The 26,629-nt window shown below is 34.2% G+C and overlaps 4 protein-coding genes and 1 long non-coding RNA gene across 7 annotated transcripts; 3 read left to right on the top strand and 2 right to left on the bottom strand.

Moving 5' to 3' along the window:
* Nucleotides 1-29: 29 nt before the first annotated feature.
* Nucleotides 30-19,885, top strand: kl-2 (dynein heavy chain 2, axonemal kl-2). The gene is made up of 26 exons (XM_065299130.1): nucleotides 30-122; nucleotides 238-255; nucleotides 4,432-4,690; nucleotides 4,756-5,463; nucleotides 5,518-5,978; nucleotides 6,032-6,873; nucleotides 6,938-7,649; nucleotides 7,708-7,900; nucleotides 7,959-8,307; nucleotides 8,367-8,613; nucleotides 8,724-8,972; nucleotides 9,024-9,193; nucleotides 9,250-9,760; nucleotides 9,819-10,184; nucleotides 10,241-10,486; nucleotides 10,546-10,765; nucleotides 10,830-12,406; nucleotides 12,460-12,662; nucleotides 12,723-12,908; nucleotides 12,963-13,386; nucleotides 13,443-13,852; nucleotides 13,916-17,620; nucleotides 17,676-17,892; nucleotides 17,946-18,813; nucleotides 18,876-19,030; nucleotides 19,091-19,885. Exons 3-26 carry the CDS (start codon nucleotides 4,612-4,614, stop codon nucleotides 19,490-19,492), a joined length of 13,500 nt encoding a protein of 4,499 aa, XP_065155202.1. The 5' UTR covers nucleotides 30-122; nucleotides 238-255; nucleotides 4,432-4,611; the 3' UTR covers nucleotides 19,493-19,885.
* LOC135789351 (uncharacterized) lies at nucleotides 1,094-26,616 on the bottom strand. Of its 2 annotated transcripts, none has more exons than XR_010547530.1 (2): nucleotides 26,484-26,616; nucleotides 1,094-1,541 (listed from the first exon to the last, which is right to left on the bottom strand). It is a non-coding gene; the product is annotated as an uncharacterized lncRNA (long non-coding RNA). The 2 variants fall into 2 exon arrangements; XR_010547531.1 differs by lacking the exon at nucleotides 26,484-26,616 and adding an exon at nucleotides 24,325-24,627.
* On the bottom strand, nucleotides 2,370-4,358 carry LOC135789349 (peripherin-2). Its single transcript, XM_065299140.1, has 5 exons — nucleotides 4,055-4,358; nucleotides 3,700-3,993; nucleotides 3,400-3,646; nucleotides 3,191-3,340; nucleotides 2,370-2,971 (listed from the first exon to the last, which is right to left on the bottom strand). The coding sequence occupies exons 1-5, from the start codon at nucleotides 4,324-4,326 to the stop codon at nucleotides 2,456-2,458; spliced, it is 1,479 nt and encodes a 492-aa protein (XP_065155212.1). The 5' UTR covers nucleotides 4,327-4,358; the 3' UTR covers nucleotides 2,370-2,455.
* On the top strand, nucleotides 21,095-24,144 carry LOC135789344 (sterol O-acyltransferase 1). The gene is made up of 7 exons (XM_065299133.1): nucleotides 21,095-21,958; nucleotides 22,025-22,183; nucleotides 22,554-22,699; nucleotides 22,788-22,927; nucleotides 23,048-23,196; nucleotides 23,256-23,532; nucleotides 23,591-24,144. Exons 1-7 carry the CDS (start codon nucleotides 21,834-21,836, stop codon nucleotides 24,026-24,028), a joined length of 1,434 nt encoding a protein of 477 aa, XP_065155205.1. The 5' UTR covers nucleotides 21,095-21,833; the 3' UTR covers nucleotides 24,029-24,144.
* Ctu2 (Cytosolic thiouridylase subunit 2) lies at nucleotides 24,611-26,346 on the top strand. Of its 2 annotated transcripts, none has more exons than XM_065299135.1 (6): nucleotides 24,611-24,822; nucleotides 24,882-25,156; nucleotides 25,216-25,468; nucleotides 25,532-25,667; nucleotides 25,740-26,018; nucleotides 26,080-26,346. In XM_065299135.1, exons 1-6 carry the CDS (start codon nucleotides 24,749-24,751, stop codon nucleotides 26,269-26,271), a joined length of 1,209 nt encoding a protein of 402 aa, XP_065155207.1. In that variant the 5' UTR covers nucleotides 24,611-24,748; the 3' UTR covers nucleotides 26,272-26,346. The 2 variants fall into 2 exon arrangements, with proteins under 2 accessions (XP_065155207.1, XP_065155206.1); XM_065299134.1 differs by having other exon boundaries at nucleotides 25,532-25,671; nucleotides 25,744-26,018.
* Nucleotides 26,617-26,629: the final 13 nt, after the last annotated feature.

Raw genomic sequence — 26,629 nt, 5'->3', positions numbered from 1 at the left:
TTGATCTTCTGTTACGAGCCGGAAGCGCGCGTGGCTCAGTCGGCTGAAGTTGATTTGGTTGGTTGTTTCGATTCTCGATTAGTGGATGTGCTTTTCCTAAAACGTCGGTCAACATCTATGAGGTAAGCATTGCAATTGAAAACTAACCGAATTTTCATTGCGAGCATGTTTTTTCTCCCACAAAATTTGATATAGTAGTGCGAATTTATTTAAATATTCTTTTCCTTCTTGTTTCAGCACTTGCATTTAATGCGGGTGAGCGTAATATTCTGGTAAGTTTGGTTTTAAATTTATATTTCTAAAATTTACGCGTCAAATCTATCTAACTAAATTGTTTTGCTTTATTCTCGATGTGCGCTTTCGGTGTTTGTGTATAAACAACTTTTTTCATTGCTTTCATCACATTGAAATATCGCAAGATTTTTTTCATGAAATGCGTTGCTGCCCGCCGAAATTCCGCGTTAAATGTCTGAAAAACGTGATCAAACTTTGCCCTGTTTCGCAGTTTTTCAAAATATGCCGGCCCAAACCGATTTATATATTTGTTTGCTTATAAACAGTTATATTCGTATGCTATTTTGTATTTAGTAGGCGCAAGCGTAAACTTATTCCTCATTCTTTTATTTTATCAGGTAACCTCGGCGGTGGGTTGAGTTCGCCACACTTTACGATAGTCGATACCATTTAATTTCAGACGCTATGACCTATGAAGAGATATATTCAGGTTTCCTTTACTCTGAGGATTTTTGGTCTTGCTTCAAAATGTAAGTAATACATTGATAATACAATGATGCTCTAATAATTCTCTCTTTTCTCATATTAATTTTTCTTCTCTTCAGTTATTGACGATGCCCTGGAGGCGAATCATGTTTTTCCCAAAACCCCACTTATACTCTCTAAACTTATGTTAGTAAACCATCCGAATTCAATGCTAAATTTTTAAAAACATATCCATGTAGAGCCAAAAACAGATTCTGGAGTTTATTTATTAACATGTGAGGCTTGCCCAAAAGTATATGTTGGATAAACAGGGAGGTCCTTCAATGCCCGCTAAAGAACACGCGCACAGTTTCAAAACCAACTCAACACAATCTTCATACTCAGAGCATTTATTAAAACATAATCATATATTGCATCCTAACTTTTAAATTTTAGATAGGTATAAAAAGAGCACGAAATTAAACCTACTACAATGTTTGGAAATCAACAATTATAGCCCAAAGAGATTATTGTTAAAAGATCAGGTAGAAGTTAACAAATCCTCACTGCTTAATTTACACCCTTCAAAATAGTATCCCCACCACTTCTATAAATAGTTTAATTTTGCACTTTCACTTTTAATATTCATCTGCCTGATGATGCCAGAGTGTGGTGAAACTTGTTGCAATGTGTAACAAGTTTTGTGAAACCTTTAAGGTTTGTCCTTTCTTCTTCTTTCCTGCTAATCAACCATCGTGGACCACGCGAACATCATTGTTGTTGTCTCTCACCCGTGCTTTTTCATCCTTTCTGACTGATTCCTTCTTTGTTCTTCCGACAATCTGGACGGACAATAAAACAAATTAATACCACCATAAATATTATACATAATACAGCAAAATAAAATCAAGAAAAAATAGACGAAATACTCACAATTAAATACAAAATATAATTAAGGAAAATAAACAAACTGATAAAAAATCACCATAAAGTACAACCACGGGACCGACACATAAGAAGCAACAACTAATTCACCAACCCAACAAATATCAAGTTTAACGAAGAGTTACTGACGGTGCCTCCGAGACGAAACATTTATAACTCAAATACAGTTGTAATCTTTTCACGTTATGTAAATAACATTATATTAGTTTTCATTGACTTTCACACAGGAAGACTGAAAATATGCCAAGTGTTTAACAATGTGTTTTTTAGGTTTAAGTTTATGATGTTGCCCAAGAAAAGTGACATGACCCTGCTTCCTCTTTTCACCGGTAAATCAAGTCGTTCGAGGCAATTAAATGAGTAAATTAATTAAAAATAAAATAAGAAGAGATATCGAGTAAGCCAACTATCGCGATATCAGAATATGAATGGAATAGTAATTTGGAAATAGTTAATTGCACATAACTTGGCTGAAGGATATAATTATACATATAATTCGGACAAATCGGGGCAAAACTTGAATGCGTTTTTGAGACAGTTACCGCAGAATTTCTAAGGGGCGGCAAACATGCATCGTTTAGAATTACTCTTATGCTACAAGTATATCAAGGGGCCCAAGATTTGTAAAAATAATTCTTCTGATGTGCCGATTTTCGAGCAATTTTTAGTGCAATACTTATTTCTTCTGTGCTGTTTTAATTGTACTTAATTTTATATAACTTAAGTCAATTAATAACTTAATTATTATTAATTCTCACATTCTTCAAAAAAATCTTAAAAAGTAAATTTTTAAGGGCTTCTTAACTTTCTTTCATCTCAACATCAACATATCTTCTGCTCCACTACAAATAGGATCTCTTGCGCTATCTCTAGCACAGATTTCGCAGTCATCCGACTGATCCTCGCGTTCATCGACTTCTATTAAATAATCCAAAGGTTTTCTCGACCGCCATTTGCATGAGTGTATATCACAACAGTCGTTATCAGTCGTTAATGAAGAAACATTCATTGAACGTTGAGAATCTCGTTTTTTATGAAGTGGTGGTTTGGTTTGTGATTCTCTTCTGGGCGGAACACGCGGTGCGTGCTGGGTGTTGTGTTTCATGGATGAGGATGAATTTAAAGAAGGTCTATATGGAACATTGTGTCGATTAGCTGCGCCGAATCTATTTTTCATTAGGGATTCTCGTCTGGTTGAAATTGGTGGAGGACGAGAACTCGGATGAGATGTAAGTTGTTGCAGATTAGTCGCTTTTAGTAATACACTTGTTTCTGCACTTGCATCATCATCTGATTCGTTGGAATTTTCAGCATGATGTTCAAGGTCCTATTAAGAAAAATATTGTTACGATAAATTAATAAAATCCAAGGGTTGAAATTTGTTATAATTTCACATCGTGATAATTAATTAATTTTGCAATTTATCACAGGGTGAGATCACGTGGACATAATGTGGGACTCCGTGTCCAACATCTACCACTTATCCGTCCCGAGCCCCCAACACTACATTTAACAAAGAATTAATATAGACATACATATAACTTACAAACATTATCTCAGATAATGTCCTTCCACGCTTTTCAGCCAAACAATCTCTGGTAAATAACCATCCAGGTGCCTTACCCAGACAATTCCGCATAATTACTGCATTGCGACATGACGTATACAAGAATCTTGAGATAATTACTATACCCAACTATTAAAAAGAAAAATAAATACACTTTATGCCTCAAAAAAAAGAAATAACGTAGTTACTTGTATAAAAAGCAAGATGACACATATAGCCAGTATTATAACTAAACACATTTCGATTGGATATCGTATAATTTCTAAACATCCAGTGCGATATATACTCATTTCCGTTACTTCAGGTTGCTCCTGCCACATGTGCACAGAATCAATCTGTTGAAGCGGATCGTGGAAACATTGCATTGGAAAATCAATATCGCAACAACTCCAAGGAATAATAGGAAGATGCAAATGATCTTTACTCAACAATAAACTAAAATCGGTTGATAACTCAACTAAAAACAACGCAATTATGCTTTAACTTACGATTTTACCGTAGAACTATCTACTTTAATACGATATTTGTCCAACCATGATATCATGTACCAATCTTTATAATCGTTGACGCCACAACAACGCAGCGAAAACTGCCACTGATCAATTGTGTGTTTCCACAATGGATCTGCTAAATAATGCCTCATACCTTTTTCCATTGAATGTCGAATAGATCTGACGATGTGTTTCGATATTCTAACAATTAATCCAGCTAATATTAAAAGATCGAGGATGGTGTTACAGCAAATTATCAACCATAAATATAAATTCCTTTTTGTACTTCTCCTAATATAATAAAAACAATTAATAACTGTTTAAATATATTTTGTAAATAATTAATATTTACTTGTGTGCTTTAACAAAACAAAGCTGCACCAATTTAATCCCAATCAGATATTGTATGATAATATGTGTTCCAAATATGGCGAACACACTAAAAACAAACTGAATTTCTGCTTTCTCAGCGTACAGATTTTTCGTTACTGCAAGGCAGATGTAAATTGATCCGATGGTCATTATACAGCCTGCCAGAACTTGCAAAATGTTCAACGCGATAAAAACGTACGCTAAATATAATCGAGCTTGATAAGAAAATATGAATATCATAAAATTCTTCATTGTAATGTATTTTGAAGGATTACTAACGTCAAATAACTGTCAGATTTAAATTAGTTGAAAACTAGGTTAGATTAGGTTATATTTTCAAAATGGTGGAAATTCTAGAAGGCGTGGTACCGCGTTATTAAGTAACTAGGGTAACCAGAAACAAAATAAACAAAATTATATTGATCAAACAAACAGAACACGCAGCAGGAGAGAGATTGTGTGGCTCGCGAAATATTTCCGGTTTGATATTAATTTGTATTCGTAAATGAAAAGTGAATACGCAAATTAATACTCAAAATGGCCGGTGTATTGTTTGCGGACGATGTGGAAGAAGAAAAGGATTCATTATTCTCTGTAGATGATGAACAACAATTATGTAAGTGTTGCAGAATTTATATTTTATATTAAATATTTATTTTTAAATAATTCTTTAAAATTTAGTGGGCACTGATGAAAGTGCAAGATTAATCCAAGAATCAACTGAACCCGTTCCGGACTACACAGACGTAGAATTAGACCAACTGGTCAGTTTCGTAAAGCGTATGACAACACTTTACGATCTACGTCCAACCGATTGGAATGAACAAACCGACGACGCTATAAGGACTTATTTTCTAGAACCAAGTAATCAAGTTCTATGCGTTTACTTTGGCGGGAATACCCTTGTTGCTGTAAACGGATTTCCCAACGAGGTCTACGAAGATCTCACCTATTTCATTCGAGATAATCACAAAGAAATCTTTCGCGTTGACAATTTTCATGATAATATCACTTTCGGTACTATTAATGGAACCGTAGAAGGGACATTATTAGAATTATTGGAAAATGTCTACGCACCGATATTTTTCAACGCCAAATCATGGCCTGATAGTGTCAAAAGTGACTTTTGTGACCGACTACACAGTTTTCTATCGAAGTTAACTGATGTATACTACAAAATGTTAGGGTTTACAGTTTTGTACATCCCTAAAGAAGGATTAAACCTTACTATGGAAGAAGCTACGAAGGATAAAGAACTCGTAAAAAGACTGGAAGGTGTGGTTGTTTACTGGACCAGGCAGATACGAATTGTCTTACAGGATCATGACCAAAGAAAAAATGAAGTTGATTTGACTCCTATTGATGAGCTAGAACTATGGATATATAGATGTAAGTGTAATTTTAGTTATCGAATTAAATATTAAACTCTTATTTCTCTCTTAGATCAAAATTTATCTGGTGTAAGTCAACAACTTACTAACAAATACCTAAAGAAGACATGTGATACTTTAAACGCAGTACAATCATTGTACGTCAAACAATTTTTGACTGTGGTTGATGATATTGACGGAAAAATGGAGGAAGCTAAATCCAACATTGAATATCTTCAAATTTTACGACCATCTTGTGAAGATCTCAATAAATGCACAAATGCTTTACAGATACCTGAAAAACTACCGAGAATCTTCTCACAAATTCGATATATATGGCTACACAGCAAATTTTTTAATACTCCTTCACGTATTATCATATTACTACGAGCGTTGACTACGCAAGTCATATTAAAATGCACCGAATTTATTGATTTGAACTTGGTTTTCAAACAGAAATCAACTAAAGCTGCGATTCAGTTATTTAACACTTCATTAGAGTGTTGTAATCGGTATATTACTATTTACGAAATGGTAAATATTAATTTTATAACAAAATTTATAGAAATTAATTAATTATGTTTTAGATATGCAGTGCTCATACAAGATTAACAGATGTCCCCTGGGAATTAGACCGTCAACCAATTCTAAGCCATCTCGATTCATTCATGCAAAGATTAAAGGATATGATTGAAATTTGCGGGACAATGATAACTTTTGCTCGCTATGATGAAACTGAAGACATTCCAAAACCGAAATTTACTGGAACAAGAGCCTTTGAGTTTGAAAATTGGTGTGAAAAAATAGAAGACATGTTCGTTGAAGCACTCGACACTATTGGCGAAGTAAAAGATGTTATTCTCGCCGTGCAATCAGCACAATGGTACGATGAAATCCTAGTGTTTCGTAGTAAAATGAAAGATATCGAAATAGTTATCGAGAATTTAGTCAACAGTGTATTCGAACAGATTCCCACTGTTGATGAAGGTGTACAGGCTTTAGCAGCTTTTTATAATTATGCGCAACGTCCATCACTACGACCATTATTTGAAAGAAAAACAATGTATGTTTATAATTTATTTAAAGCAGAGATACAAGATACTAAAGCTGATTTAATTGCTGAGAAGGAAGAATATCCTCTGAATATGCCATATTATGCAGGAAGAGCAATAATGGCAAATTTAAAAGGCAATCGTTTGGAAGTTTTGAGAAATGTTTTGAAAAATGCGCATTGGATGATACCTTGCAGTATAGCCGATGAAGTTTTTCAACAATATGATAAACTAATGGCTGGTATTCATGAGTTTATCTTGAGTTGTTATAGAAAATTTGTTGAGTCGATTGATGACGATGTTCAAGGAAAATTAGAAAGACCATTGATGGCTCGCAGTACAGTTAAACCTGGCCTATTGGAATGCAACTTAGATCCGTAAGTTTTCAACATTTTTTTTTCAAATATTTTTATAAAATATTCATAAATATAATTATAATAGATCTTTGCTGAGCATGTATCATGAAGTAAGATACTTTCACCTCTTAAAATATGAAACCCCATCGATTTGCTCCCAAGTCTTCAATAAATTCTCAACCATTCACTTTGTTTTTGAAAATGTGATCCAAGTCGTCAAAGATTACAATAAACTGCTAGCTTCTTTATCTGAAGACGAGCGAGTTCTGTTCAAGCAACTTATAACTAACGTAGAGAAGAAAATAGCACCAGGTTTATCAAAGTTGACTTGGATCAATGAAATCGTCGATTCGTACATAGCAGAATGCTCTGCATGCACTGCAGATCTTCAAGATTTCGTAGATGATTACAAAACATGTAATCTTGAAATTGTTGCAATTTGTGAGAAGATTTGCGATACTTCTGTGGTACAAATTCAAACAAATTATTTATATACACTCGATGAATTAAGAGTGCATATGTCGACGTATTTGGAACAATCTGTTGATCAGTTCTTAGATTATATCAGACAAATATTAAATTATTTGATTATAGTCTATGAAGGTTTTGAGCAACATATTCAAAACATGTCCGATCAATGGATCAAATACATAATGCGTTTTGATATTCTGTTAGAAGAATCTTTGAAGATCAGTGTAAGGAATTCAATGGAACATATTTATGAGAGTTTGCATGGAGATGGAATTATCGGACCTAATGCTGTCTTACAATTGAATGCATTATTAAAAAATAATAGGGTAAGTTTAAATAAAAATCAGTACTTTGATAGCTTCTATTTAATGCGTTTCGGTTTAGATTGTGTTTGATCCTTCAATCACAATGGTTGCAAATCATATGGCTAATGTTTTATATGAGATAACAACGGAAATGCAAGCTGTACCAAGGATCTGTGAAAAATTTCACATCGAAGGTCCTGGCATCCAAGCATTTCACCTGCTTTTAGCTACCGAGTCAGAATGTGTCAATTTGCAAGTGTGGATTAATAATGGTGAGTGATACTTTTACGTTAGAAATCATAAAATATTGTTAAATTTCTATTTGAATAGAGGTGAAAGTAAATATTGCAAAGATACAAGAATATATTAAAATGTGGGATCCATTCCGTGATCTTTTCGAAGTCGATAAAGATAAATTTATCGAACGATACGAAGCAAATAATCCAGACGCGACCGATTTCGATGCGAATATCGCTCGCTATACAGAAATGGCAAACAACTGCCAAGTGATTGAAAATATCACAAACGTCTACTTTATTTTAATTGATTGCTCTGCTCTTAAAAAGGCTATAATTGAGCATTGTTTCGAATGGCAACTAAAGTTTACTACATTGTTATACAACAAAACAACGACTATGATTTTACATGTTTACGATTATTGTGCTTACCACTCAGAAAAGTACGTCTTAGTATGCTTAATTTATTAGGTGTCTTAATTAATATTATTAATATTTGTAGAATTGCTTATGTACCGCAAAATTTAAGCGAAATGTCATATGCAATTGATTATTACAACCGCTTAATTGAAGAAGTGCCCATAGAATCGGGCAAATTTCAACCTATTTATGACCAATCCGATATATTAGATAAATATGGAACAGAATTAGATCCGGAAGTTAAAAAACAAATGAGAAATATTCAAACCGAATGGGATTTGTATATCAGCGCTTTGGAGGAGGCTGATAAGATGATACAATTTACTAAGGTAGTGATTCCTTGCGAAACTGAATTAAAAAAGTTACAAAAATAACATACCATACCTAATAATCCTTATATTCCTATCCTAAAATCATTTTTTCCTTTCTAAAATAACAGAATAGTTTCCGAAATAACCTGCTTGAAGATGCAGAAGATATTAAGCGAGACGCTCAAGATTTGTTGGATACTTTCATGACCCAGGGACCTTTTAGTTCGGATGTAAAGTGCGCTGATGCATTGCAATATCTTGCAAATACTCGAAAACAAATTGCCGCGATTCGAAAAAGAGAATCACAATGTAAAGCTAATTTGGGAATATTTGATTTGAGCTTGATTGAATCACTAGATCTCATTGCTTTAGAAAAGGTTAGTATAATTTTTAATATTTTTGTAAAATTATTATAAAGTTGTTTATAGGAATTAGCTGTGTGCGAAATTGTATGGCAACTTACAGAAGAATGGGAAAAAGCGTGGAATAATTATAAAAGTGGTGAATTTTGGAATATACGCACTGAAGATATGGAAGATTTAGCACAGACTTTATTCAGAAAGTTAACTAAACTCGCTCGAGAGCTTAAAGAAAAGAAGTAATCAAAACACAAATATAATAAATTATAAATCTAATTTTAATATTTATTTATAGTTGGTCAATAGTGGAATATACGAGAAGTCGTGTAGATGCTTTCAGGCGAACTCTACCCCTTATTGCTGATTTGAAGAACTCGGCGATGAGGTCAAGACATTGGGATAGAGTACGTGATGCTATGAAAGAAGATTTTGACCAAAATTCACCCTCATTCAACTTGGAAGCGATTATTTCTATGAAAATGATTGACTATGCTGAACAAATCAACGAAATATCTAACGCCGCAACTATGGAATTACAAATTGAGAAAGGTCTCAAAGCAATTGCGGAAACTTGGAAGTTTGTCATTGTTGAAATGGCACCGTATAAAAATTTCTATCGTATAAAATCTGTAGATGATTGTTTTCAAATGTTGGAAGATAACATGCTTCAATTGTCAACAATGAAAAGTACTCGTTTTGTTGAACCATTTGCAAAAGAAGTGGATACTTGGGAACGAGCATTGAGCTATATTATGGAGTGTTTGGAGACTGGCCTTAATGTTCAAAGACAATGGTTTTATCTAGAGGTATGATATTCTTTCATAATACTAAGAACATTACCTATTGAAAATGTTTTTTTTTAAGAATATTTTTGGTGGTGAAGATATTCGTAGACAACTTCCAAAAGAAACTAAAGAGTTTGATGCTCTTACAAATGAATGGAAAGAAATATCAATAAGAATTGCAAATGCAAAAAATGCATTGAAAGCAGTCAATTATTTGCCGGTACCACAATTGCTCACGAAATTTAATAAAATGAATGATAAACTGGAATCAATCCAACGATCACTGGAAGCATATCTAGAAAAGAAGCGTCATATTTTTCCAAGATTCTATTTTATATCCAATGATGATATGTTGGAGATTTTGGGAAATGCTAAAAAACCTGAAGTTGTACAACCACATTTTAGAAAGTTATTTGATAACTTGGTCAAACTAAAACTACAAAAAGTATAATAAATCAAATAAATATTAAAAAATAAAAACTTAAACTTTCTTAAACCTAGAATCCTGTTACTACTAAAACGGAAGCCCTTGGTATGTATTCCGACGATGGTGAGTATATGGAATTCCCAAAGTTGTTGATTCTTGAAGGGCAAGTAGAATCTTGGCTTAATGATATTGAAAGCAGTATGAGATCAACATTGAAAACCGAATTCAAACCATGTCGAGCAACGTTAAAGAAAATGTTGAATAAACGTGATAAATGGTTGTTGACCTATTGTGGGCAGTTGTGCAACGCTTGCAGTCAAGTAATCATATCAATTTACCAAATAAACATAAACATAAAGTAAACAATTCTTATCTATAGATGCAATGGACTACAGATTGTACACGTGCTTTGGTCCACTGTAAACTAACAGAAAGCAAAAAACCTTTAAAGCGTTTACGAAAGAAGCAAAACCGAATTTTGCTCAAACTCTCCGAGTTAAGCCGAAGAGAACTTCCAATTTTGCAAAGACTTAAAGCAAATTCATTGATTACAATTGAAATACATGCAAGAGATGTGATTGATCGCATGTACAAAGCCAGTAAGTAAAAATTTGTAACGTTTAAGTAACTTTTTTTTAACACGTACGAATTGGTACGCATTAGATTGTATGGATACCGGTGCTTTTGAGTGGTTTTCCCAACTGCGCTTCTATTGGGACCGTGAAATTGATGATTGCATCATCCGTCAAACCAACACTCACTTTCTCTACGGATATGAATACAATGGAAACTCTGGCCGTCTTGTAATCACTCCATTAACGGATCGTTGCTATATTACTCTCACAACTGCTCTTCACCTCTTTCGGGGAGGATCACCCAAAGGTCCTGCTGGTACCGGCAAAACCGAAACCGTGAAAGATCTCGGCAAAGCCATGGGAATGTGGGTTATCGTAAATAATTGCTCTGAAGGTCTAGATTACAAAAGTATGGGTAAAGGATTTTCGGGTCTTGCCCAAACTGGTGCCTGGGGATGTTTTGACGAGTTCAATCGTATTAACATTGAAGTGTTATCTGTAGTAGCACAACAGATTATGTGTATATTGGCAGCGGTCTCGCAAAAACTAACATCGTTTGTTTTCGAGGGAATTGAAATTAATTTGAAACTAACTGTCGGTATTTTTATTACCATGAATCCCGGTTATGCAGGAAGAACGGAATTACCTGATAATTTAAAGTCTATGTTTAGACCAATTTCAATGATGGTGCCGGATACTGCAATTATTGCTGAGAATACCCTGTTCAGTGATGGTTTTCAAAACGCAAGAATATTAGCGAAAAAAGTGTTTACTTTATATCAATTATCTACAAGACAGCTAAGTAAACAAGATCACTACGATTTTGGTCTACGGTCAATGGTAGCCCTTTTAAGATATGCCGGTAGAAAACGGAGACAATTCCCAAATGTCCCTGAAGATCAAATTGTTTATCTTGCAATGAAAGATATGAATATAGCAAGATTTACCTCTGACGATCTTCCTTTATTTAATGGTATCATGAGTGATATCTTCCCTGGCGTATCATTGCCCACTGTAGAATATGAAGATATGACCACTGCTATTAAAAAAGAGTTTGCGCTTGCTGGTTTACAACCGATTGAAAGCGCTATTACAAAAGTTATACAACTTTACGAAACTAAAAACTCTAGACACTCAGTAATGATTCTTGGGAGATCTGGCACAGCTAAAACAGCCACATGGAAGGGTCTAAGAGATTCAATGACCAGATTGAAGAAGGAAGGTAAAGCTGGATGGAATGCAGTAGTGGAATACCCTATCAATCCAAAAGCCTTAAATTTGGCGGAACTCTATGGTGAATATAATCTCAGTACAGGAGAATGGACTGATGGTGTGATCAGTGCGACAATGAGAGCTACTTGTGCTGATGAAAACCCTGATGAGAAATGGATATTATTTGATGGTCCAGTAGATGCCGTATGGATTGAAAACATGAACAGTGTAATGGACGACAATAAAATCCTAACACTCATCAATAGTGATCGAATTACGATGCCTGCGCAAGTATCTTTATTATTTGAAGTTGGTGATTTGACTGTGGCTTCTCCTGCGACTGTAAGTCGATGTGGTATGGTTTACAATGATTATAAAGATTGGGGATGGCAACCATTTGTTGCGTCATGGATTCAAAGAGTTGAATATCGCGGTGCTGATTATCAAGCAATTGTAAGTACATACATTCATCAAAAACTATATCTAGATACTATTTTTTAAATCAGATGAAACAATATTTCAATTACTACCTCCAACCACTTTTGGACTACAAACGGCTCCATTGTGAAGAAACAGTTGCTTGCACCGAATTAAATTTAATTGCGTCCATGTGTAGACTTCTGGATTTATTTGCAACCAAAGAAAATGGTATTGATACTATCATGGAGGATCAGTTTGAAGATATGAGCAAAATTTGGTTTCTTTTTTGGTAAATTTAAGAAAACTTTCATTTGATTTATAATTAATTTTTCTTTTACTGAAAATTTAGTTTGATATGGTCTGTTTGTGCTACTGTTGATGATGTTGGACGTAAAAAATTAGACACTTACATTCGAGAACGTGAAGGTGTCTTCCCTTTAAAAGATACCATCTATGAATATTATGTAGATGTCAAAAATAAGTCTTTCATGTCCTGGGAAGAAAAATTAAATCTTGGATGGCGATATGAAGACAAGTAACTTTTATCAATCAACATAAACTGTATATATCTTAACATTAATATTTTTAGAATACCATTTTATAAGATTACAGTTCCTACAGTTGACACAGTCAGATATGAATTTATTCTGAGTCATCTTCTTGCAAAAGGACACCCTGTATTACTGGCAGGACCTGTAGGTACTGGGAAAACCTCAACAGCATATTCTGTACTCAGTAGTGTCAGTAAAGAAAAGTATGTTATCTTAAATATAAATATGTCTGCACAAACTTCTTCAATGAATGTCCAAGAAGCAATCGAAGGACGTATAGAAAAACGCACCAAGAATTCATATGCTCCACCAGCTGGTAAATTCATGATTACCTTCTTAGACGATTTAAATATGCCAGCTAAAGAAATGTATGGATCACAACCACCTCTGGAATTATTAAGACAGTGGGTAGACTATGGTTTCTGGTATGACAGGCAAAAACAATGGAGGAAATATATTCAGGTACTTATTTGGTACCAAATTATTCAAGTAAAAAGTTCATGATTAAAATTTTATAGAATATGTTTATAATGGCTGCTATGGGTCCACCTGGTGGTGGTCGTAATGTAATCTCGGAACGCTTCCAAAGTAAATTTAATTTAATAAACATGCCGTTCCCAGCTGAAACCACAATATGCCAAATTTTTGGTACCATGATCATGCAACACCTTGGCGATTTCTATGATGATGTTAAAGGTATTGCAAGAACTATCACCGAGGCTACAATTGACCTATACTTCAATGTTATCGCAAAAATGTTACCGACGCCAACAAAGACTCATTATTTATTCAATCTAAGAGATATCTCACGAGTATTTCAAGGAATGTTGCGTGCACATAAAGATATTGCAAACAGTAAATATTTTATATTGAAACTATGGATCCATGAGTGTTTCCGGGTGTATTCTGATCGTCTTATTGATGAAAAGTAAGATTTTATTACATTATCAAACCCAGAGAAAAATATAATTATACTTTTATTTAAATTTAGAGATCGTGAATGGTTTAAAGAACAAATAAACGAACAACTCGGCCGGTATTTCGAAATGACTCTACATTCAATCTGCCCGAATAAAGAGGTACCACCATTTGGTGATTTCATGCATCCATTTGGCCTCTACGAAGATTTTAATGATATGAACGTGTTGAGAACTCACATAATGGGCCAAATGGAAGAGTACAATGCATCCCCGGGTGTAGTCCGCATGGATTTAGTACTTTTCGAAGATGCTATCAATCATATCTGCCGTATAGTGCGGGTAGTATCACAACCTCGCGGAAATATGTTACTAATCGGCATTGGAGGTAGTGGAAGGCAATCAGTATCACGAATAGGTGCTTACATAGCTGAATTAAACACGTTTCAAATCAGTGTTACAAGATCATACAAAGTGTATGAATTTAAAGAAGACTTAAAGAAACTTAACCAGTTAACTGGCATAGAAGGTAAAGGTACATCATTCCTTTTTAATGATACACAAGTAATGGATGAGAGTTTCCTGGAAATTATCAACAATATGTTGAGTAGTGGAGAAGTAGCGAATTTATATAAACCAGATGAGTTTGAAGATGTTAAGACAAAACTATACAATGCTTTAGTGAAGTATAACATTACACAAACAAACGAAGAAATTTATTTATTCTTCATCAGTCGAATAAGAAGTAATCTCCATATTATACTTTGTATGAGTCCGATTGGTGAAGCTTTCCGTAATCGCCTGCGTCAATACCCTGCTCTTGTTAATAGTACAACAATAGATTGGTTTATGGACTGGCCAAAAACAGCCTTACTGGAGGTAGCCAACAAGTATATCGCTGATGTAAACTTTGTTGAGACTATCACTGGAGAAGATACCGTTCATACTCGAGAATCGCTTGTTATGTCAAGTCAAGAAAGACTCCGTAATGCCGTTGCAGGTATTTTTGCAACAGTCCATAGTAACGTAGCTTTCTATGCGAAAAAAATGAGTGAAGAACTAAAACGTCATAGTTATGTAACACCGGTGAATTATATTGAATTAGTAGGAGGATACAAAAGAATGTTGGATGATAAACGATTGGAAACTTCTTCACAAGCGAATAAACTACGCAGTGGTTTATGGAAAATTGAAGATTGTCGTTCCAAAGTTGAGACTATGTCTGTTGAACTAGCTGAAGCACAAGTAAAAGTTCAAGAGTTCCAAGCGGAGTGTGATGAATACATGGTGAAGATTGCATCACAACAGAAAGATGCCGATGAGCAAGCGAAACAAGTCCATGCGACCAGTCTTAAAATTGGCGAAGAAGAAGTTGTTTGTAAGAAATTAGCAGATTTAGCTCAGGCTGATTTGGATGAAGCTATGCCTGCCTTAAATGAAGCTGTTAAAGCATTAGACGCCTTGAATAAGAAAGATATTAGTGAAATGAAATCATATTCTAAACCACCTCAAAAAGTTGAGATGGTAATGGAAGCAGTAATGATTCTCAAACAAGTAGATCCTACTTGGACTGAAGCTAAGAAACAACTTGGTGAACAAAGATTTTTAGACGACCTACGAGACTTTGATAAAAATCACATTAGTGAGAAAACTTTGAAGAAAATAGCAAATTATACAGGAAATGAAGAATTTGTTCCGGAAAAAATTGGTACTGTGTCCCTAGCTGCTAAGTCCTTATGCATGTGGGTAATTGCAATAGAAAAATATGCAAAAGTATGGAAATATGTTGCCCCAAAACAAGCTAAGTTAGACGATGCTCTGGCTTCTTTAGAAGAAAAGCAAAAGATGCTCGCGGCCGCGAAGGCTAAACTAGAAGAATTAAATCAAATGCTGACAAGACTCCAAGCGGAATATGAAGAAAAACTAGCTCAGAAAGAAGAATTAAATCGACGTGCCGATCAGTTACGTATTCAACTAGAACGTGCTTCCTTACTAGTTGAGAATTTAGCCGGAGAGAAAATTCGTTGGGAAAACACCGTTTCTACCTTAGATGTATTCTTCAGTTCCCTACCTGGTGATTGTCTATTAGCAACTGCTTTTATTTCCTATCTAGGACCTTTTGTCTCCGAATACAGAGAATTGATGATTAACAATTGGTTAGATCAAGTTATTCTAAATGAGGTACCTGCTTCAGAAGATTTTAATTTTATCCGGTTCCTTGCTGATCCAACAACGATCCGAGAATGGAACATTCAAGGATTACCATCAGATGAATTCAGCACCGAAAATGGTATTATTATTACCAGGGGAGCTCGTTGGCCATTAGTAATAGATCCTCAGTGTCAAGCTCAAAAATGGATCAAAGCAATGGAGGAAGAAAGAGATCTCAAGGTTATAGATTTTGGTATGCCTGACTTTATGAAAGTGGTTGAGAATGCGGTATTATTTGGTCTACCAGTGTTATTACAAAATATAGCGGAAAGTATGGATCCATCTCTAAATCCGATCTTAGACAAAGCTGTAGTGAAGCAAGGTGGTATGGATTTGATCAAACTAGATGATAAAATGGTGTCTTACGATTGGAACTTTAGATTTTTCATTTCTACAAAATTGAATAATCCTCATTATCCACCTGAAATATCAACTAAAACTACTTTGGTTAATTTTGCAATCAAACAACAAGGTTTGGAAGCTCAATTACTGGGAATAATTGTACGAAAAGAAAGACCACAATTAGAAGAACAAAAAGACGACATGGTTACTACCATAGCCAAAGGAAAAAGAACCCTAGTTGATTTAGAAAATGAATTATTACGTTTACTGAATGAAGCTAGAGGATCTCTGCTTGAAGACGCCGAATTATTCAATACTCTGCAAATTTCTAAACAAACTTCAATTGCTGTTCAAAAAAGTTTAGAAATATCTGAAACTACCGAGATTGAGATTGATCAAGCACGTGAAGGATATCGTGCTTGTGCAGAACGTGCATCCATTTTATTCTTTGTGTTAAATGACATGGGTCGTATTGATCCTATGTATCAATTTGCTCTGGACTCTTATATCTACCTCTTTACTCAAAGTATTGAACGAAGTCCAAAATCTCAAAGTCTTGCTGAACGTATAGACATTCTCAATGATTATCACACCTACGCTGTTTATAAAAACACTTGCCGAGCAATATTTGAACAACACAAACTCCTCTTCAGTTTTCACATGTGTATGAAAATTTTGGAAGCTCAAGGAAAAGTGGTACCAGCTGAATATAACTTTCTGCTACGAGGTGGTGTTGTTCTAGATAGAACAAATCAAATAGAAAATCCTTGCTCCTGGTTAAACGATGTCTGCTGGGATAATATCAGTGAATTGGATAAAATCACAGGTTTCCATGGTGTGGCAGCGACTTTTGAACAATATCCGAAAGATTGGTATCAGTGGTATATTCACACCGAACCTGAGACACAAACTTTGATTGGTGAATGGGAGGAAATATGCAGTGAATTTCAAAAGATGCTTTTTGTAAGATCGTTAAGACAAGATAGAATATCTTTCTGTGTATCTGCGTTTATTGTGAACCAACTTGGACCGCGATTTGTTGAACCACCAGTTCTGGATATAAAAGCTGTGTTGAATGAATCAATACCACAAACACCATTGATTTTTGTTCTTTCTCCTGGGGTTGACCCTACTAACTCTTTGGTGCAGTTAGCGGAAACTGCAAAAATGAGTGCAAAGTTTCATGCGTTGAGTTTGGGCCAGGGACAAGCTCCTATAGCAACAAAGTATATTTTTATCGGGAATTTTTTTCTTAAAATGTATTAATTTGTATTATTTTAGGTTGTTAAGTGTTGGTGCTAGTGCAGGTCATTGGATCTTCCTAGCAAACTGTCATTTATCTCTAAGTTGGATGCCCAAACTGGATAAAATAGTAGAAACACTTCAAACTGGTAAAGTAAACCCCAAATTCCGACTTTGGTTAAGTTCAAGCCCACATCCGGAGTTTCCTATTTCCATTTTACAAACTGGTATCAAAATGACTACAGAACCCCCACGAGTATACCTTCAAAATATTTTTAATTTCTTTTATTATTTCGTACATTTTCCTAGGGTATTAAAGCAAATCTTAAACGTTTGTATCAACTAATAACAGAAGAACAATTCAACACATGTCAAGCAAAAGAAAAGTATAAAAAGCTCCTCTTTTCCTTATGCTTCTTCCACGCTGTTCTGATTGAACGTAAAAAGTTTCAACAACTTGGTTGGAACGTCGTCTATAGCTTCAACGACGCTGATTTTGAAGTCTCAGAAAACTTACTAACAATCTACCTGGATGAATACCAACAAACTCCGTGGGATGCACTGAAATATCTAATTGCGGGTGTTAACTATGGGGGTCATGTAACTGACGATTGGGATCGACGTCTTTTAGTCACATACATCAATCATTACTTTTGTGATGAAACCATATCATCAGCTCTTTATAGATTAAGTTCTTTGGGAACTTACTATATACCACGTGATGGTTCTCTTCAATCCTACCAAGACTATATAATGTTATTGCCAAATGTAGACAGACCAGAAGCTTTTGGCCAACATCCAAACGCGGATATTACTTCATTAATATCAGAATCACGTATGATGTTTGAAACTTTAATGTCCCTCCAAGTTCAATCCGCGGGTAGTGAAGAAGAAAGTAAAGAAGAGAAAGTAATGCAATTAGCAACTGAGGTTTTGATAAAAATCCCAGATGCGATTGATTATGAAACTACAGATAAACTGATTGGAGCTGTCAAAACACCTCTGGATGTGGTGTTATTACAAGAAATTTCTAGATATAACAAACTTTTGATTGCAATGAAAATCTCTTTAGAAGAATTACAAAAGGGAATTAAAGGTTTAGTGGTAATGTCTGCGGAATTAGAAGAAATCTTTACATGCTTCTTTGAGGGAAGAGTACCATCAAGTTGGCAAAATGGTAAAATCTAATATTCTGTGTGGTAAAACCATTTTAATCTATTTTTTATTTTTTGACAATAGCTTACAGTTCTCTAAAACTTTTGGGATCATGGACGCGTGATTTGATCCAGCGTGTTGAACATTTCTCCAAATGGGCAGAAACCACTCATGCGCCATTGCACTTCTGGTTAAGTGCATTTACATTCCCAACTGGTTTCCTCACAGCTGTATTACAAGTAAAATTTCAAAAAATCCCACAATTGTAATACGTTATCAATGTTTTTAAACCTTTTTAGACAGCAGCTCGTCTTCTAGAAGTCCCAATTGATACTCTAGGCTGGGAATTTGTCGTCAGTACAGTTGACGACGTTTTAGTACAAATGAAACCTGAATCAGGCGTATACTGCCGTGGAATCTATCTAGAAGGTGCCGGATGGGATCGGAAAAACGCCTGTCTCATTGAACCACAACCCATGCAACTAGTAACCCCATTGCCAATAATTAATTTTAAACCAGTGGAGCAATTAAAGAAGAAAACACGTGGTTTTTACGAAGCACCTTGTTATTACTTTCCGATTCGTGCTGGTACCCAAGGTAAACCAGCGTTTATCGTCGCTGTGGACCTTAAATCTGGCGTGGAAGGCGCTGACTTCTGGGTTAAACGGGGTACCGCATTATTACTCAGTTTAGCTAACTAGAGTAGTTGTATAAGAAGCACATTTTTGTATATTTATATTTTCAACAACCATTTGATGACCTTTTCTGATATAATACTAATGTAAAATGAATCACTTTCTGCTACGAATCAATACTAGATTCGAAAGTGAAGATAAACAATTCAATACCAGCGTGGGCAATATACAAAAATAATTATTTCATTCTCTTCGATAATTCAAACGTCACTTTCTTGATATTCAATAATTAACCATGTTTAACCGTATTGAGGTCATTATATATTACAACATGTGTTTAGTGTTATAACACCCTTAAATGTAACCTTAATTTGTAATTAATCACATTTTGACCTGTAATTGATTAGTTATGGTCTCCAACTATGAGTTTTAGTTGCCAATAAACTCATTTCTTTCTCATGTGAGAGTTTCAAACTTTTAAAAAGTGAATCCAAAGCTCTTAAATCATTCCGATCTTCATCAACCATTTTACTTCCAAACAACGCTGTAGTTTCAAATTTTCTATTACGATTAACATCCTCCGATCGTGGTTTTTTAACAAATAAAGGTTCTAGTACAACATAAGTTTTCGTTCGGATTAAATACTTTCCATTTAAAGACTTTGCACGTTGTTTTGGTTTAATTTTATTCGGTGTTACTTTTGCACTTACCGGTTTCAACTGCACCGCATTATTTTTACTGTTTACATTAATATTTAAACTTCGATCTCTTTGGTGGCCAACTAAATTCTTATCCGCCTGTGTTTTAATATGTATATCACCATCGGATTTGCTTTGTTTATGTTTGTATTTTGTTTTAATTGTATTAATAGGTTTGATTGATGATACTTTAGCTGTTTTCAGAGTTTTGACCCTTGTTCGGGTCGATCTGGTACGTGGTTTAGTATCGCGTGGTGAAATATCCGGTAATGGTGTCGTATTACTTGTAATCCAACTAGTTTGGTTGGATACTGTACTAGTTGTGGTGGTGATGAGTTGATTAGTAGTAGCGGGTGCATCGCGACGTTTTAACTTCTGTTTCTTGGACATTTATGTGTCCATTGCGTGTGGTTCTCAAGCGAGAAAGACGCGACACTAAATAGTGGACACAACTCGACGCCACGCGACGCTGAAATGATGTGACGACGGCACGCGACTGACTTTTCTTTAACGAACAGTGTTTCCCTTTCGACCGAAACACTTGGAATGAAAATTATATACGTGCTTTCAGACAGACTCGCCGTAGGTGAATTAATTCTTTATTTCGTTATTAATTTCCGATATTCGGGTGAGAAAAAAGCTACGAAAAGCAAAAATATTTTCAGTGAACTTTCAGTGCCTCACTCAAGTCGAATATTGTTAACTAAGGAAGTTAATCGTTGGCTATATGACGTTGAAAAACGAGCGAGTCTAGGTATATTACTACAAATGATGATGACCAGAAAGTATTCGTGCACACGCGGCGCCTTTCTCAATTTAGATATTCATTAAGATAAATATATATTCCGTGCCCAAATCCTTGATATTACTCAAGGTCATCAAAGAAAATGATCATGAACTTTTCTTTTCATTAAAACTTCGAGGAAACCATGCGAAACTAAAAAATGTAAGTTCATGAAACAATTCGAGTTAATCATGTACGTTATTTTTAGACTATTGAATTTTAATCCCACACATTGTAATCATACTCTCAAACATGACCAATACGAATATTTTTTGTTTGACTTTGTCTGATTAAAGTTCAATTACAATTTCTAGTATTCTAGAGCGATTGTACGAATAGGAAATACTGATTTTTAATTTAAAGCAGTAAACATAAGTTCGTGAAGCATTTACAATCAACAACGAAATGATAAGAAAAGGTTATGACACATGCGCAGAGAGTGGCAAGATTTGACCACCATCAAACCTTAAATAAATATATACAAAGTGCTCATAGATATTTATATTCAATTGAATTTTGAAGTTGGAAACAGAAATCTATGTCGGGGAATTTATCAATATGATAACACTTGTAAGAGGATGAAATCAATATGTTTAGTGCATGTCGATGGCCCACCTGCGCGACATATTCGATCTTTGAATATTTCAATTGATTTTTTCGATAGAGAAATAACTTGAAATGGTTTTATTATATGCCATTATCACATTACTCAATTAAACGTAATCGCAGCCTGACTAAGTTGCGGTGGATTTACTTAGTGAGTTAGTAACGAATTATGCGCGTTGCGTTAGGCAATTTGTACGAACGTGTGGAAAAGTTAAGTTGAATCAGCGGTTTAATTAATCAATCGACTTCGGAGTGATTGGACGCGATTCAATCAAAATTTCTGTTCATATTTTGTTAATTACTTAGCAAGTGTGTGAACATGAGTTCGTCTGATAAAGTTACAAAAGTGTGTGCTAAAAATGGTGAAGAAAGTGAAAACGTGGTTACTAAAAACTCTGCAAATAATAATACAATGAAAAATGATACGTGCAATAATAAAAATAGGTATTTAATTACTTGAAATAAGGACTGAACACGTGTGAATTAATTCGATTTGTATTGTTGTTGCAGAAAGTTGAAATTAAAAGATAAAGTGTTCGTCGAAAGAAAATCGCTCATTCATGAAATGTACGATGTGCAACACATTCGGAATATTCATTATATTTTTATGGTGTTGCTTTTGACGCTTATCGTTAACCATATTGTTCACGGTATTATACATGAAGGAAGGTAAATGTCTTTAAAATATTTAATGTAAAGTAAATTTAGCATAATATTTACTCGCTCCATCAGTAATTTTTTTTTGATAATTACTTTCGTATAAATCAAATTATATTGATTTTTTTTTACAAAAACTATTTAAGTATGAAATGCAATAAATGCAATATGAATTTGTTAATTTATACTCTGCAGTCAAATTTTGTTTCTATTTTATGATTTTTTGTGGAAAATTTTAATCAACAACCAAAAATGTATTATTATTTGTTTATCAATTAAGCACTAGCCACGTTAAAATAACATTACTCATATGTTACTCAATATAAAAAGATTCTAAATGAAAGTATATTAAAACCAGTTAACATATATTAAAAATTTTTAGACTGAGTTTACACATCACTCCAATCATACAGAATTTCTCCGATGGTCATCTAGCACTCGTAGGATGGCTGATTATTTTCGGATTAACTCTTCTCGTGTACCCTGTGTTTCACCTATGGGCATCAACTTACAGTCAAATAACAACAAGTAAAAGAAAACTCAATTTAATTGCTAAACTATTCCATAAACAACTATCGATAAAATGTTAATTACTTAAATTGTTTTATATGTGCAGCCATTTTGAAAGAATCATGGAACGGGTTATGGATAGCAATCGTGCTTGGATATTATTATGAAGTTTTCGAGTGGGCAGGAACGTACGTCACAGAAAACGATTTGACTTTTACGTCGTCCTTTGCATTAACTGTTGAAGCAGTAAGTTTTGTATTTAATTATAAATAATGTACTAATATTATTTTTATTTATACATTTTTTTTTACTTTTCGTACTGCTATTCGTAAAATAATTGATTGTATTATGTATTTTCGTTTACAGACTAGATTATTAATGAAAACCCACGCATTCATTCGCACCAACGTCACAAAACTCCATAATGAAAAAGAGAATTTCAAATTGGCACCCTTCCGCCACTATTTGGAGTTTTTATTTATGCCAACTCTAGTGTTCAGAGATTCCTACCCAAGGTAAGTCCACATAACCTCAATTCTGTGCTATATATTAACTCTATTTACATTGTATCCAGAACGAAAGCTATCAACTGGACGAGTGTCTTTGTCTACTTCTTTGAATTTTGTGGATGTGTTTTCTTCATCTGTTACCTGTACAACATGTACTTTGCGCCTGATTGCAACCACTTCAAAGTTTCTAGCAGCTTTCAACTAAAAGATTTCGCTTGGCTTATCTTTCGCAACACCGTACCAAGTCTCGGTATCATGATTATCATGTTTTATTTAATCCTACATTTGATCCAAAACTTGTTTGGAGAGTTGACACGGTTTGCTGATAGACAATTTTATCAAGTAAGTGAACTAATTTTCAGATTGAATGCCCTGCTATTTTAAATGTGTTTTTTTGTAGGATTGGTGGAATTCAACATCCTACGACGAATACTATCGAAAATGGAACGTTGTAGTCCACGACTGGCTGTACAACTACGTTTATAAGGACGTCTTTGAAGCATTCAACTTAAAATCCCCTTTAATACCAAAATTACTCGTCTTCCTCATATCTGCCATCGTGCATGAATACATTTTATATTATACCATGCGCATGTTCTATCCTGTTTTAGGAACAATATTCTTTACATTCGGAATGATTTTCACGTCGTTTAGAAGTCCCCAATATTGGCTAATCAGTGTTCTCTTTCTGTATAGTTATGGCTTAGGTTTTTCTATTACAATCACGTCGTATGTGATTGAATTTTGCGTTAGGCAGAACCCTTGCGCTGCCAATTCAACAATGATTCCTTTCGATTGGTTATATTCCAAAACTTTATTTAACGATTGCGTCAATTAGATTAAAATATAATTATATGGTGTATTTGGTATAAGTTGTATTATAGATCTGCGTATTTTATAAATTTTATACAGTTATTTGTAGGGTGAATAAATAAATAAATAGATAAAAATAAATTATGTACGAGTACTATTTAATTTCGCTGAAAATTCCATGATTGACATCATAAACCAACTCGATACCCGATACCCGATAATACGCATTAAATTAATTAATTTATATTTTATTTATATTTTAATTTTAATCGTATACACTGTTTTGAGCAGCAACAAGAAAATAATTATTTATCCACTAACCTTCTCATTGTTGAAGACGAAATGATGAAATAATCAGGAACCACAAGCAAAATAATAGCATTATTTTCACATATTTTACCAAATCGCGATTTACAACGTTCATTGTGTAAGTTTAACACATCTACCAAGTTATTGTTTTGATTTGTGTTGTTTACGAAGTTTTCGTGCGCTCGCTAGCAAGCACAATCTGCACGTGCAGATAAGCAGTATGCCATCTACCTATTATCCTTGTTAAACTTGGAATATTCTTTAAAAGTTTATCTTTGCGTCATCTAGTGACTGTTTAGAAAAGTGTTCTAACCTATACTTCGCATGTGTTTTAAATGATTCAAGTGCATATTCCAGTTTCACCTGTTTTTCATGTTAAAACTACTCGAAATTAGTGAAAAACTATAGAAAAATCACCAAATTAACAGATTTTATAATGTGTAGCGTTGGTGACGATAATTATGAAGGTGACGAAGCCTCGAAGTATTTACCAACAATAGAAACACTAAAGTAAGTCAACTTTTACACTTAATGTTTAGTAAACTGTTACTATTTTATTATTCTTTTAGACTTGATACACTTTGCAATAAATGCAGAACAAATCAACCATGCATAATCCTCAGACACAAAGATGCCTACTGCAAAGATTGTTTTCTGGCTGCAACAACTCACAAGTTCAAGGCTTTCCTAGGAAAACATAGACTAATTTACCCAAATGACAAAGTACTAGTTTCTTTCAAGGAAGGTCATGAGTGTGCTGCTTTGTTGCACTTTATAAGGAGTGGTTTGGACCTTACTACTCCCAAGAAGTTGAGATTTGAACCTATGATACTTTACATTGAAAGTGAGCATAATTCTCATGAAATTGCTTCAGTAAGAGTTAATAATGTGTTGCTTTTTTAGATAATAATCATTTAAATTCTGAAACCAGAAGAAATTTATTGAAATCTATTGATGAACAGGCTAAACACTTTAAATTTGACATATATTATGTGTCACTAGCTAAATTTATTGAGAATGAAGATAAATTTCTAGAAGATTTAACTCAGAATTATGAAGAAGTGATTTTAATTAATAAAGACCAGTCAAATGTGAGTGAGAAACTAAAAGATTTAAATAATAAAACCCAAAAGTTGGAAGTAATTAAACTTTTAGAGTAAGTTAATGAAACAACACTTTAATTTAATGGAAATATTTTTATTATTATGTTTTATTTAAGGAGGAATTTACTTTATAAAGTTTCTAAGCACTTAGGATGTAAACATGTGTTTACACCTGAACTAGGAAGTCATGTGGCTGCCGTATTGTTGACTAGTGTTTGTTTAGGAAGAGGAAAGCATCTACCACTTGATATTGTAAGTTAAACAAGTATTTAAATGCCATATAATACTCCATGGTATATAAATGATTGTTTTTAATTTCGAAAGGGAGTTTATGACAACAGAGACCCAGAAGTCAATATAATCCGCCCCTTGAGGCACTTTGAAACAAAAGAAGTAGCAATGTACAACTATTTTAACAATATCATACCAGTAAACTTGCCAAAAGCGCCAAATACTGACAGCAGTATTCAGAACCTGCTGAGGTCGTTTGTGGATAATTTACAAACTAATTTTCCAGCAACAATCACAACTATTGTTAGGACCGGCGATAAATTGGCTATGGATGATGAAATTACGAATAATCCAAGTTGTAAATTATGCAAAGTAAGTCATCGAAAATCTTCAGTTTGATGTGTTGCAGTTTAAATTTAACTTATGTTTTCAGGCTCCAATTGAAAATGCATCAACTGAATTAACATCAGCGGAATCTACAATGTTCTCTAGCTTAATTTCCAATAAACAATCGGACGAATGTCTGCCACCGGAAGAGGCCTATGCCAAAACAATTGAAATGTTTAGTGCACAACAGTCGCGGGATTATTGCTACGCGTGTTTACGATTACAATATACCTCTTAACTATAAATTTGTATTGTATATTTATAATAATTGTGATGCATAATTTGAAAATTGAATATATGTTTTACAAATCAATGGAATGATATTGCTTAATTTTCATGCATTAACGTTTGTCCACCATTTTACTTTTAACATTCTTGTGCGGTGCAAATTTCAGTCGAGTATTGATGTAAAATGATCTAGATTATATGGGCTTAGAGATTCGTACTTACCCATCCTATGGTAGATAACAGGAAACCAGTTCTAATAAACAAACCGCAACAAATTAATGCAACCAATATTTTATATCCTTACTAGCTTGAAATCACTGAAAGCAAACCAACACACGCCGTTGACCATCTTTGAATTGGTATAGTTT

The sequence above is a fragment of the Atheta coriaria genome, unplaced genomic scaffold (genome assembly GCF_025399875.1).
Source record: "Atheta coriaria isolate IRGN ID8LTWV9N9 unplaced genomic scaffold, Caltech_Dcor_3.1 hic_scaffold_3_pilon, whole genome shotgun sequence".
Classification (NCBI taxonomy): Eukaryota; Metazoa; Arthropoda; class Insecta; order Coleoptera; family Staphylinidae; genus Dalotia; species Dalotia coriaria.
Note: the sequence above shows the minus strand (reverse complement) of the source record. Positions and strands in the feature narration are given on the sequence as shown.

What these genes read in the sequence shown, in the direction of transcription:
- LOC135789349 (XM_065299140.1), bottom strand. Translation starts at nt 4,326, where the DNA reads ATGAAGAATTTTATGATATTCATATTTTCTTATCAAGCTCGATTATAT. An exon ending in TGTTTTGTTAAAGCACACAA is followed by an intron (nt 3,994 to 4,054) that starts GTAAATATTAAT and finishes TTATTATATTAG; the next exon opens with GAGAAGTACAAAAAGGAATT. An exon ending in GATAGTTCTACGGTAAAATC is followed by an intron (nt 3,647 to 3,699) that starts GTAAGTTAAAGC and finishes AACCGATTTTAG; the next exon opens with TTTATTGTTGAGTAAAGATC.
- Ctu2 (XM_065299135.1), top strand. Translation starts at nt 24,749, where the DNA reads ATGTGTAGCGTTGGTGACGATAATTATGAAGGTGACGAAGCCTCGAAG. An exon ending in GAAGTAATTAAACTTTTAGA is followed by an intron (nt 25,469 to 25,531) that starts GTAAGTTAATGA and finishes GTTTTATTTAAG; the next exon opens with GAGGAATTTACTTTATAAAG. An exon ending in CAAGTTGTAAATTATGCAAA is followed by an intron (nt 26,019 to 26,079) that starts GTAAGTCATCGA and finishes TTATGTTTTCAG; the next exon opens with GCTCCAATTGAAAATGCATC.
- LOC135789344 (XM_065299133.1), top strand. Translation starts at nt 21,834, where the DNA reads ATGAGTTCGTCTGATAAAGTTACAAAAGTGTGTGCTAAAAATGGTGAA. An exon ending in TTGCATTAACTGTTGAAGCA is followed by an intron (nt 22,928 to 23,047) that starts GTAAGTTTTGTA and finishes TTTCGTTTACAG; the next exon opens with ACTAGATTATTAATGAAAAC. An exon ending in TTCAGAGATTCCTACCCAAG is followed by an intron (nt 23,197 to 23,255) that starts GTAAGTCCACAT and finishes CATTGTATCCAG; the next exon opens with AACGAAAGCTATCAACTGGA.
- kl-2 (XM_065299130.1), top strand. Translation starts at nt 4,612, where the DNA reads ATGGCCGGTGTATTGTTTGCGGACGATGTGGAAGAAGAAAAGGATTCA. An exon ending in AGATGATACAATTTACTAAG is followed by an intron (nt 8,614 to 8,723) that starts GTAGTGATTCCT and finishes CTAAAATAACAG; the next exon opens with AATAGTTTCCGAAATAACCT. An exon ending in CGAGAGCTTAAAGAAAAGAA is followed by an intron (nt 9,194 to 9,249) that starts GTAATCAAAACA and finishes ATTTATTTATAG; the next exon opens with TTGGTCAATAGTGGAATATA.